Genomic DNA, 13,512 nt, shown 5'->3' on the forward strand with positions numbered 1-13,512 from the left:
CTTAATCAATTTTTCCTCTATACTAAGGAATGTTAGCACTATCAAAATCCAATATATTACCTTCCAAAGAAACGCTCTCTTTGTGAGTTATTTCTGTTCTTGACACAGGGGTTGAAGACAGCCTGCGAGAAGAGGACTTTTTTGCCTGTGGTGCAGCCATTTTTACTTCAGTTGGCAGTAGTCTTTCATATTTTTGCGTCTTTATCCTATTTAAGAGAATATGGTCCTGAGGCGTAAGATTATCTTCTAAAAAAGTAACTCTGTGCTGGGGGGTATTTGGCACTGTGTTTAAAAGTCCTCTGCTTGGCAGAGCTGCTGCCTGTTGGTAGCTTGGAATAGCAGCAGCATGAATGACTCGGTGTTGATAATTACGGAAAGCTTCTTCGACCAGTTCTGCCTCCTTTTCAAGTTCTTTAATTCGAGTTCTGGTGTTGGCCACAAACTCCAGGTCTGAATCCGGAGAGCTGCTTCGAGTCCCTTCAAGGTGGCGATGCTTCTGACTTGCAATGCCACCTGCATGAACAACAGAATCCAGATAACGCTGGCTTCTCAAGGATGGCTGATCAACGTAAGTGTCAGGATGAGTATGTTTATTGGCATAAAAATCTAGTACACAGCGATCGGCCAGAGCTGCCTTGGGAAGACTATAACCGTTTTCAAGAGCTGCACAAGCAAGAGAAGCACACACAGAACAGAAAATTAAATAGATTGCAGAAGAGGAATACAGAGATCAATGTATTAGGTGAAAATGATTATCAGGCACAGCAGTGTACAGACTCATAGCTGGTACATAGAGCACCACAATACATTTTGTAAAAAATGACCATTTACCACTACATAGAATTCTCATGAAAGTGCAGTTAAAGTAAACTGCTGTTTTAAAAAACAGTTTGTTTGAAAGTACTCCACACACTATGTAATCTCTGCATAACCCAAGTAAAATTGATTGACTGAAAAATAAAAAAAAAGTAAAAAAGAAAAAAAAGAAAAAAGAAAAGTTAAAGTTAAATGCATAATTTCAAAAGTAGACTCAAAGCAGAAAACTAGAAACAAGCAAATGGGTAGTATTGAATATTCTAATATTCTGAAACCGACAGCCAGAACTTTGCGAATCATATTTGCTCATTACATGCAATCTATAGTTAGAACTAATTTAGGCTAAAATAAAATAGCAGGAGGTTTATTATGAAGCTGTCCATAGAAATAGTATACATATACAATCCCATTTTAAAATTTATTTGTTGGGGTTTTAGGAAATAAGTCAAAAGCAAAGGACACAGCGCCTCTAAGTGTAGACTGTATAATAATTTTAATAAAAGGTAAGTATAACAACTCACATCTTAGTGTAATAAAACAGGCTCATAGGGATGAATGCGGTACGTCTGTCGCCAGATGTAAAGACTGTTCTGGAGCAGAGGAACCTGGCCGGTCAGCAGGAGACTGCTCTGGAGAACAAGAACCCGGTCAAAACTGCACAAAATTAGCTGACTACAAGGGACTAATTCTCACCCTAAATAAAAAATTTGCAGAAAAAGGATATCCCGATAAACGTGTAGAAGAAGCTTACACCTATCTGACAAACCCAATAGCAATAGACCTTTAGAGGACCCTGACAATGCAGTAAGATTCACCACTAGATTCCATGGGAAACATCAAAAAATTAATAACATTTTAAGGAAACATTGGAATATCCTTCTACAAGACCCGCACCTGAGGGATATCATTCCTCCCAAACCTATCATCACCTATAAAAAAGCTCCCAATCTAAAGAATAAAGTAGCCCCTAGTAAATTAATATCTGTCCAGCCCAACACTGTACCCTCTATTCTCCACTCCTATTATAGGCATGTATCAGTGCCGTAAGGTTCGCTGAAAAACATGCCCCTTTGTCCAACATGGCCTAAAGGGTTTCCACCATAAAGGAAAATACCAGAAATTCACAGAATTTCATAATTGCTCATCCATTTTTGTTATCTACTGCCTGAGGTGCCCTTGCGGCCTCCTTTATGTAGGTCGCACTATACGCACCCTTCGCTACAGGTTTGGCGAACACCGTCACCTAATCAAAGGGGGTGAGCACAGTGTCCCCTGAAACTTTCTGGACACCCACAACAAATCCACTGCTGGACTTCAGGTCTGGGTTGTCGAGATTATGCCCCACGATCTCCCTGAGGCGGAGCACTTTCACAGGCTATGCCACAGGGAAACATTCTGGATACATGCCCTTGACACCCTGTCCCAGCTGGCCTTAATGAGGAGCTGGAGATTGCCACCATTATATAATCACACCTCAAGATAATATTCATTGCATAATTACCACCTCCTTGGGGTACTCTATACCCCAATACCTCAGGGCGGATGTGTTCCTTAGCAAGCACTATGATGGATAGATAATACACTATATACATTTGCACTGACCACTCTAGGCTTCATAGTCACACATGCTTGTGAATGGTATTGGTGTCCTTGGATTCATTTATATACATACACTTACTTGCATCTCCATATAATTACGGTGCATGTATATAAACTTTATTGTCTTATATTCATAAATGTACCATTACATCTCCACACCTGGTAATATGTAATCACCTCATAATCATCATATTTTTATGTCAACATTTGCTTATTTATTCTACTTCATATGTCTGCAGGTTCTCTTATACAGCCACCAATATGTAGGGCTTCCCCCCCCTTTTTTAGTCCTATATTAAATCATATTAGTTTTATATATATTTTTAAATCTATATTCTTTGTGCACAGGAGACTATTCCATATATATGCATATATATATGTCCCCTCCCCCTCTTCCTTTTTCCCCTTATGAATCGTTTTCATCATTGTCATGTTTATCACTGTTTACATTTTTGTGCATTATGATGATCCTTTGTTGTTATTCCAATATTTGTTGTCGTTTTATCTTGATTTTATATAGTGTCACTGTGATGTTATTATTGGATCACCATGCCCCTTAGACAGACATCGCTCCGCTATCCTGTCACTTTTTAGTCTCCCCACCCCTGGCTCTGTCCATCATCCCCCGTCGCTCTATTTAGGACTCTCCCTCTCTCTTCCTGTTCCTATGCTCCACCTATGCCTGATGAAAGAACGCACTGGGCCACGCTGGTTCCCATGCATGCTCAGAAACGCATCGCAGCCTGATGACATCAGACACCCTACACCACTAGCTCCGGACATACTGGAAGACCCAGCCAGGCCTTACCGTCCATGCCTTACCTGTTGCAGCGCCTCTTGCTGACCGGCCGGGTTCCTCTGCTCCAGAACAGTCTTTACATCTGGCAACAGACATACCGCTTTCATCCCTATGAGCCTGTTTTATTACACTAAGATGTGAGTTGTTATACTCACCTTTTATTAAAATTATTATACAGTCTACACTTAGAGGCGCTGTGTCCTTTGCTTTTATTCTTCTACACCAGAGTCTGTTTCACTCCATCACAGCCTGCCCGAGTGCTTACTGGATTGCCCTTGTCTTATCTGGAATTTTATCCATTTAATTATCACCACATGGACTGTACCACTATGCTCCTGCTATTTCTTTTGTATAGGAAATAAGTCAAACCTTGTTGAGTCTGCCGCAGTTGAAAATCCAGTTGCTCTACTTGCACATTTAACCTTTTCAAAGATTCCTCACGATTTAATAGCTGCATCTTCATTTCAAGACCACGTTCCATCTGCAAAATATCAAGAGTTGTTGCATTAGGTGAGAAGACTAGTAAATTGTTTTATGCCATGTGCTCATCTTTTCAAAATGAATGTCAACTGAGGATAGGAAAGGAGATGAAATATGTAACCTAGAAATTATAGTAGAACTATAGGTAAAACTTTTTTTTTTAATTTAGGAAAGAGTAAGGCAGATTTATAACCCGTCAATTGATGTGTTACCATCTGTGTCCCACTGGGGAGATTTATCTTCGCTTCCTTTCTCATAGCCAAAACAGGCAGTGAGGAAAGATCCCTGCAAATCAGGGAATTCCTTGGGGACCCCCTAACAGGGGCACAGAGAGCAATAAAAGCCTTATACGTGTTCCAATACATCTCTGCTCCATTCAAAACTAAAACAGAAAAAAAAGAAAAAGAAGTTTTGCCTTATATTTTATTAAAGCTGAACGCCAGGTAAATGAAATACACAATTAAAATGTATGTATGTAAACCAGCCTCTCTCAACCTTTTCAACACAGAGGAACCCTTGAAATAACTGTGTGATAGTCAGAAGAATTCTCCTTACACTTGTAGTCATTGGGAAGAAGCAACCCCTTATAGAGAGCTAAAACGTTCAACTTTGTCAGTGGAAACTTATCTGAGAGACAGAAATCGCTCAAGGAACCCCTAGTAACCTCTGGAAGAACCCTGGTTGAGAAACCCTGTTGTGAACTGTCAAACTGCTAAAGGAATAAAAATTCTTTTCTGTCATTTTGACGAATTTAGGTACCCCTGACAGACAGTACAACCAGTAAAAACCATATTGCAGTTACAGAAGGCTATTAAGTAGACTCAGTCACATACATATGCCAGTCGTATGTAAAAATGCAATTACTTATTTTTTAAAGCTGAATTTGGGGCCATTTGCTGTGTGGAAATAAAATAACCTCTCTTGATGCCTGTCCCAGACTTGGTTGCTGCTTCGTTTGGTAGTACTGTTACTTTCATTCCACCCTCACAATGCTGTTAACGCCAAAACGTTAAACACTGAAACTTGCAGTTCTCTGCGGTAGTAGACTGATCATAGCAGGCTGCTTGTTGTACACATCCCCCATTCAGAAAAAGCCTTGTATTCTTTTCACTGAATACAAGGCTTTTTGTGATTGGCTTAGCGGTGATCGCGGCATTCATCCACACCTGCTCCAAACTCAGAAAGCCTTGCATTCAGTAAAAGGAATACAAGGCTTTTTATGAATGGAGTATCATTATAGTGAGGGATGATCAGTGAACTACTGCCTGAACTAATCGTCTCAATGCTAGATATTCGGCACTTACAATTTTGTGGAGGCTGAGCAGCAGCCAAATGTGGGACAGGCATCAATAGAGGTAATTTTTTTTTTTTGCACAGAAAATGAACCAAAATTGTGCCTGGAGTTCAGCTTTAGGGACTATGTAATCCAAGGGAGTTCAGCTTCAAATTCAGCAGAAGTCTCATGTTTTTGGGTTGATGTAAAGAAATCTCATAAAGTTAGTTATATAGTTAGAGTTTGATTCAAGACACAGAAATGCAGAATATTTGCTAGTGTATTCATCAAGTAGAATTCTGTAAATTAAATGCTTTTATAGCAACTGGACATTTCCAGACAGCTAGGTCAACCCATATTGTGGAACATTATAACTATTGCCAGCAAGTTGCAACATTGTGTATCCAAGTGTTGTCTGTAAGCTTACCTCTAGTTCTAGCTGTCTTTCAAGGATTTCTCTTTGTATTTTAAATTCATCTTGGTCAAACTTTCGAGCAGCCTCCATTCTTTTCAGGTCCTCTTGAAGAGACAGGAATTCCGCTGATGGGTGTGATGACTCTGGAAAGTATAAGTTTTACATACAGTACATTTGTCTGGGTGATTAATGCTTTCCAACATCTAAAACGATCTATGCATGCACAGCTTTAAAATTTTCGTAACCTTTGCATTATTGCACCTATATATCACTTAGAGGCCACAACAACACATACATTTTTGCTCTTGGCCTATCGAGTCAGCAAATAAGAAAAAACAAAACACTTTTTGGTGGAGCAAACAAGACTTTGTCTATGGACACACACAGCCTGGATTTGGAGCAAGCCTGCACGTGCACCCAATAGCAGCCAGCTTCCTATGGTGGAGAATACAGAAGAGGAGGAGCCGAGAGAGCTGCCGAGGGAGCCCAAAAGAGGAGGATCGGGGTGCTCCCTGCACAGAGCAGGCAAGTATGCCATGTGTTATTTTGAAGAAAAAAAAAAAAAGTAAGCCTTTACAACCGCTTCTTTAATGATGAAAAGAAAATGCACTCTCTTCCTAGTTTGATTAATGGTCATTTTAAAACTAGCATTACTTTAGGTAAACAGGTATACATTTTATTCTATAATTTCTCTCCAATAATAGTGACATCAATAAGGAAGTCTGTAAGGGGTGACAGAATTCAGAATTTCTTGTAGATTACTTTTGAAATCCATCATCTGTGATTCATAAAAATCCACTAACAGGACAACCATGTTCCTGGTGCACTGCTGCAGATTCTCCTCCCATCTCTTCCTAAAATCTGGATTGACTTCCCTGATTCTAGGAAGATCAGAATTTCCAGGCCTTTTGGATAAATCTGTTCATCAACATATTTCTTAAAGTAATATACATTTCACCAAATTCTGGATTCTCTCACATATAGCTCCTTTAATTTAAATAAAAATCTCTGCTCAGCCCAGTACAGGCACCCTAGGATTCCGGTGTTCTACGCCTTGCCAAAAGGTACACAAATCAGTGACTGACCCTCCCGGAAGACCAATAATCTCTGGGAATGGATCACTCACTGAATTAGCAAGTGAGTACATTTTTGCAACAGTTTGTCATTAACCAATTCTCACATGTGAGGGATGTGTTACATCTTCTCACATTGATACATGACTTGACTTTGCCCTCTAATACTATACTACTTGCTTTGGATATAGTGGCATTATATTCAATACCCCATGACAAGGATTTACAAGTTATATGTAGGGTATTATGAAGTAGAGATATAAGTACGGTAAATATGGACATAGTGATTTTGTGGTAAAACTCCTTAGATTTTTGCTCACTCACAGCAAATTTCAATTTAATGGCAAGTACTATTGCCAGGCCCAAGGCACCACTATGGGCACTAAGTGTGCCCCAGCTTATACTAATATCTATCTTGGAGAGTGGGAGACTTGGTTGTTTTTGGGAGGAAGGGGGAAGAAGGTGGTCGTCATCGGTGAAGGTCCCCATTGCTCGGCAAGCATGTCTTGAGCATAATAGAGATCCATCCTGCCTAAAATGCTGGGTAGTTGAGGTGGTACCCTGGAATTCTCTGAGGGGGGGGGGGGGCAATTATGACCAGGTCCTTCTGCAACAGGAGGCCAGGTGGATTTGGAAGAAGGTGGTCGTCATCGGTGAAGGTCCCTATTGCTCGGCATGTGTGTCTTGAGCATAATAGAGATCCATCATGACTAAAATGCTGGGTAGTTGAGGTGGTACCCTGTAATTCTCTGAGGGGGGGGGGGGCAATTATGACCAGGTCCTTCTGTAACAGGAGACCAGGTGGATTTGGAAGTTTGAGGCGACCAAACCACCTGGCTTCAATGACAGCTTAAGTTTTGCCCCATTTTACATTCTATAATAATGCTGTGTCTTCTTGGACGCTACCCCCCCCCCCCCCTTTTATTTTCTTCTTTTTTTTTTTTCCTGGAAAGTCTCACATTTATGCAACATGCGGTTACAGAATATGAGGTTGAGATTAGAATAATGATAGACGAGATCGACTTTGAAAAGTGATATAGTACTGGAATGATGAGGATTGGATAGAAATTATTGATTTTGTCCCCATTGACAGATGTCCTTGAATGTATTGTAAATGTATTGTTTTTCACCTTTTAGATATTTGTAATTATTTGGGTAATAGTTTCGGCGGTGGATTTCCAATCAATCTAATTGCATGGTAACTATTTACTGAATGCAGTGAATATGCAGTTTATAGTGGTGGTTTCCTTTAACATTTTATATATATATATATATATATATATATACAGTTGTGGCCAAAATTATTCAACCCCCACTGAAATTGAGTGTTTTGGCCAGTTTGACATTGCTTTTGATCATTCAGTCATCTTGCTTACATTTACATTAAAGAGGCACTTGTAGGTCAGACAAATATAACATAACAGTTATAATGAAATAACCACAAATGTCTTTTCTGTGCTCACAGCATTATCAGTTTTATTCAACCCCCAAGTGACATTCAATCTTAGTACTTAGTACAGCATCCTTTTACAGTTATAACAGCTTTTAAACGTGAAGCATAGCTTGACACAAGTGTCTTGCAGCGATCTACGGGTATCTTCGCCCATTCTTCATGGGCAAAGGCCTCCAGTTCAGTCACATTCTTAGGCTTGCGCACTGCAACTGCTTTCTTTAAGTCCCACCAGAGGTTCTCAATCGGATTTAAGTCTGGTGACTGCGATGGCCACTCCAAAATGTTCCAGCCTTTCCTCTGCAACCATGCTCTAGTGGACTTGGAGGTATGCTTGGGATCATTGTCCTGTTGAAAGGTCCAACGTCTCCCAAGCCTCAGGTGTGTGACGGACTGCATCACGTTTCCATCCAATATCTCCTGGTACTGAAGAGAATTCATGGTACCTTGCACACGCTGAAGCTTCCCTGTACCTGCAGAAGCAAAACAGCCCCAAAGCATGATTGACCCTCCACCATGCTTCACAGTAGGCAAGGTGTTCTTTTCATCATAGGCCTTGTTCTTCCTCCTCCAAACATAGCGTTGATCCATGGGCCCAAACAGTTCTAATTTTGTTTCATCAGTCCACAGAACACTATCCCACAACTTTTGTGGTTTGTCCACATGGCTTTTGGCATACTGCAGTCGACTCTTCTTATTCTTTGGAGACAGCAAGGGGGTACGCCTGGGAGTTCTGGCACGGAGGCCTTCATTACGCAGTGTGCGTCTTATTGTCTGGGCTGAAACTTCTGTACCCACATCTGACAAATCTTTTCTCAGTTCCTCAGCAGTCACACGGGGACTTCTCTCCACTCTACGCTTCAGGTAGCGCACAGCAGTCGAAGTCAGCATCTTCTTTCTGCCACGACCAGGTAGCGTTTCAACAGTGCCCTTTGCCTTGAATTTGCGAATGATGCTTCCTAAGGTGTCTCTTGGTATGTTTAACATCTTTGCAATCTTCTTATAGCCATTGCCCTTCCTGTGAAGAGAAATCACCTCTTCTCTTGTCTTCCTGGACCATTCTCTTGCCTTCACCATGTTTGTAACCACACCAGTAAATGTCTAGAAGGAGCTGAGTATCACAGTCATTTTAAAGCTGCCTAATTGGTGCTTATTATGCTTGATTGCTGCTCGGTGACATCCACAGGTGTTTTCAATACCTGATGGAAAGCACCTGTATGAACCTCTGTTCTTCAGAGTGGTAGTCTTTAAGGGGTTGAATAATTGTGGCAATGAAGAAACCACATAAGAACCATTTACTACTGTATTACATAAACAATTGATGTCATTTTAGTTGCATTTGGGTAGTTACAACGTCCTTGTAGGATTTGATTCTGAATACAATTCCAAATGTACACTATAGTCCCTAAACCCCTTTACAGCATTGGGGGTTGAATAATTTTGGCCACAACTGTATATATACACATACACACACACACACACACACACACACACACACACACACACACATACATATAGATCCATATATATTTGTACACAGGCACAATTTTAGTTATTTTCAGGTATTTACTAAAACATATTAAAGCTATAGTTATATAATGGATATGGGCTGAAAGTGCACACTCTCAGGTTTCATTTGAGGGTATGTACATCCAAATTGGAGAAAGAATTTAGAAATTACAGCTCTTAAGAGTAGGCATTTCGGTGGTATTTGATCACCTGTGTGGTTTTTATTTTTTGCTCTATCAACAAAAAAAGGCCGACAATTTTGAAACAAAAAAAAAAAACTATATTTTTTACTTTTTTGCTATAAAACATATCCAGTAAAAAAAAAAAATCAAATTTTGTGATAAATTTAGGCCAAAATGTATTCTGCTACATGTCTTTGCTAAAAACAAATCCCAATACATGTTAATTGGTTTACATGAAAGTTATAGTGTCTACAAATGGCAGTATATATACACTTGAATTTTTATTTTTATTAGTTATATTATATTTTTATTATATTTTTATTTATTTTAGTAATGGCGGCAATCAGCGACTTATAGTGGGACTGTGGCGGGCATTCTGACATTGGGTGGGAACTAACTGCCAAAGACATCCCAATGACACTAATACAGTGATCAGTGCTAATAAAAAGCACTGACACTGTACTAAGGACACTGGGCAGGAAAGTGTTAACATCTGGAGTGATCAAAGGGTTAACTGTGTGCTGTTTTACTGTATGTGCTGTGTGTTTTACTAGGGAAATGCACAGCAGCATGTTATTGCTGGCAGGAGAGACACCGGTGTTGTTTACACACAGGTCTCTCCCCTGTCACGGTTTCTCGGCGATCGTCGGCAGGGAATCTCCGTCCGGGACCTGGTGATCGACATCTCTAGCCGCCAATGGCAGCGCTGGTAGGGCGGCGTGTGCGCCCCCTACCCGGAAATGCAAAATCACGCATATATACACGTAATTTTGTGCAGCCCTGCCGCCCTGTAGCAGTATTTCTGCTATAGGGCAGCGGGGAAACGGGTAAATAGTACTACATATTAGTATACAGTGTAAACTTACTTTCTCTCAGTATGTGATTTTCTTTTTGCAGATCTTCCAGTTGCTGTTTAAGTAACTTGACTTGTGCCAGAAGCTCCACTTTTTCCTCCTGCACCAGAGGGTAGTCAGCAAATTCCTTCAACTTGTCAGTCACATGGTGGTTTTGACGGGTAACTGTTGACAGCTGAGCTCTCAAAGTGTCCACTTCCATCTTTAAGAAGAATAACCAATAGGAAAACTGCAAACTACTATATATAAAGCAATGAGTCAATTTTAAACTTTATTTGTAGAATAGGTTTACTTTAAAAGGAGGTGAAGTAAGATGACAAAATGTGTCAGGTTCAGTGCAAATAGTTATAGTTCAGCAGATTTGCAACACTTCTGGTGCTGGACATAGATAGGTAGCATTTCAAACAAACATTCTAAGGAAAAGTTTTAGGACACTTAATAAGAAAATTCTCAGAAAATTTTAATATCATTCGACACATCTTGTTTGATCTTAACATTTAATTTTGGAATGGATGGATTTTACAGAACGAAAACCACATAGCCTGTTAGAAATTCAGTCAAGAAAAAGTTTCTGTTCCTTTGAATTTTCTTGTCCCTGCGGTCGAAAATGAACATCAATTTGACTCTACTAATGATTAGAAAAATTAACACATTTTCTTAGAACATTCTTTTTCTAAGAAGGGTCGTTGGTAATTCTACCCATCTATGGCCAGCTTTAGATTTGTGAGCCCTGCCCAAATAGGTTAGCTTTAGAATACATTTCTCCGCAAACATATGCACATCTTAGAACTGGTCACAGACATTGTATAACAGTGAGATACTACTGTCCCATGTTAGAAAACACTGAATAATTCTCTTAATCTATTTCCTCTACTCTACTGAATTTTTAATGTTTGATATTACATGGTGTACTGATCAGAATTGTTGAGTTGTAAAGTATTACAGTCTGAACAAAAAATCCCCAAAAAGTATCGTAGTATAGCAAAAAAAGCAGCCAAAAATAACATAAAAATGAACAGGCCATTAAAAAGTTGAAACAACAAAATCAGATTTTGTGGCAATATTCTGCTTTAAACTAGAGATTATTTCTGTAGTATTTATTTCTGGAGCTATTTTCCTCAAGTCTGATGGCCTAAATCAATCAACCCATTTCTTCTGTGCCCAGGTTGTCCTGGACCTGCCCCAGTCTGTGACTGGACAGTGAAATGAGAAGCAATACAGTGATGAGCTCATCTCTCTGTCACTCTGCTCTCTCCACCTATCAGTATACTTCTTGTCAGCATATGAACTGATTTGCTGCTTGTGCTGCTACTTTCCCCTTACACTACAGCCGTAATGCACATTGACTGAAAGAAGCTGATACCAGGTCAAATTCAAGTACTTACACTGCTTGTATTTAAAAACAAATGCATTAATGTGTTAATGATTAGAGCACTGTGTTACTTTGTCATGTAATATCTACCTGGAGTTCAACATAAAGGAAAACCTGGTGTTTCCATGATGTTGGCTTTTGTAATATGATAACTTTATTATTATTATTATCATCATCATTATACAGGATTTCATGGGTTCAATTCCCAACCATGGTGCCTACTGCATGGAGTTTGCATGTTCTCGTGGGTTTCCTTCGAGTACTCCGGTTTCCTCCCACACTCCAAAGACATGCTGGTAGGTTAATTGGCTCCTGTCTAAATTGTCCTAGTTTCATCCTTGGCCACGTGGGATCTCCTGCATGGTAGGGGTTGGGGAAAGACCTGGCAACCTACCCTGTAAAACAATTGCTAAGAGAATTCATGGAAAAAGTCGCTTACGAGTGACGGTCCATGCAATCGCCAAGGGTCGGATATGACTGAATGGATAAGATAGATAGATAAAGGATTTATACACTCACTGGCCACTTTATTAAGTACACCGTGCTGGTGCCAAGAAAATATCCCCCACACCATTACATCATCACCACCAGCCTGAACCGTTGATACAAGACAGGATGGATCCATGCTGTCATGTTGTTTACACCAAATTCTCACCCTACCATCTGTCGCAGCAACCAGTCTGCCCATTCTCCTCTGACCTCTGACATTAACAAGACATTTTCATCCACACAACTGCAACTAACTGGATATTTTTTTTTTTTTGGACCATTTTCTGTAAACCCTAGAGATGGTTAGATCAGCAGTTTTAAAATACTCAGACCAGCCCGTCTGGCACCAACAACCATGCCACATTCAAAGTCACTTAAATCCCCTTTCTTCCCCATTCTGATGATCAGTTTGAACTTCAGCAAGTCATCTTCACCATGTCTAGATCCCTAAATGCATTGAGTTGCTGCCATGTGATTGGCTGATTAGAAATTTGTGTTCCCAAGCAATTGAACAGGTGTACCTAATAAAGTGGTCGGTGAGTGTATAGTGCCTACAGTTTCGCACAGCGATTTACAATATAAAGGGAGACAGTACAATTACAATCCAATCAAATACAGAAGGAATAGAAGGACCCTTTTCATGGAGATTACAAGCTAAAGGTAATTCCATAAATCACTGTCCAGGCAGTTGCTTTTGTTTCAAAGCTTGATCAGAAAGCATCATGGTAGCCTCAGGCAATATACAGCACATACTTTTTATTCCCTTTGTACTTACTGCATTTAAAAATAACTAATAGCCTATTACATTTTTTGACATTTCTAGAGCATTTCATGTTTAAAAGCCAGCTACCTCAAGGTGTTTCGTTCGAGAAATGGCCTGCTCTAGTTCTTGCTTCTTCATGCTGACAACAATTGTGTCTTCACGTAACCGTGCTGCTTCCTCTAAGCATAGTGCACAAAACAAAAGAATAAATAAAACTGTAAACTTTGGCTCAATTTTTATGACAACAAAAAACATAACCTAGCTAATCAGTGGCACTTCTGAAAATTCAAACTTTTTTTGTTAGAAAATTACATTTTTTATTTTCTGAAAGCAGAAGTCCTGGAAAATAAAATGGTGGTTGCTGCAATTTTTTTTATGTTGCACAGCCATTTATCAACACAAATTTTCAGGAAAAATAAATACACTGAAATACATTTT

General features: G+C 39.7%; 1 protein-coding gene across 2 annotated transcripts in view; it reads right to left on the minus strand.

Moving 5' to 3' along the window:
* The window catches only part of OFD1 (OFD1 centriole and centriolar satellite protein), a 71,667-nt gene that overhangs the window by 28,918 nt on the left and 29,237 nt on the right, over window positions 1-13,512 (minus strand). Inside the window, exons 12-16 of one of the 2 annotated variants that reach the window (XM_089652988.1) lie at window positions 13,162-13,253; window positions 10,463-10,652; window positions 5,395-5,525; window positions 3,584-3,695; window positions 61-513 (exon numbers count right to left, since the gene is read on the minus strand). In XM_089652988.1, coding sequence (XP_089509114.1) covers window positions 61-513; window positions 3,584-3,695; window positions 5,395-5,525; window positions 10,463-10,652; window positions 13,162-13,253 — 978 coding nt within the window. Of the gene's footprint in view, window positions 1-60; window positions 664-3,583; window positions 3,696-5,394; window positions 5,526-10,462; window positions 10,653-13,161; window positions 13,254-13,512 lie in introns of both variants that reach the window. The other variant, XM_089652987.1, reaches the window with a different exon arrangement.

This window comes from Staurois parvus, unplaced genomic scaffold (genome assembly GCF_062004578.1).
Source record: "Staurois parvus isolate SC_StPar_1 unplaced genomic scaffold, SC_StPar_1.0 ptg000696l, whole genome shotgun sequence".
Classification (NCBI taxonomy): Eukaryota; Metazoa; Chordata; class Amphibia; order Anura; family Ranidae; genus Staurois; species Staurois parvus.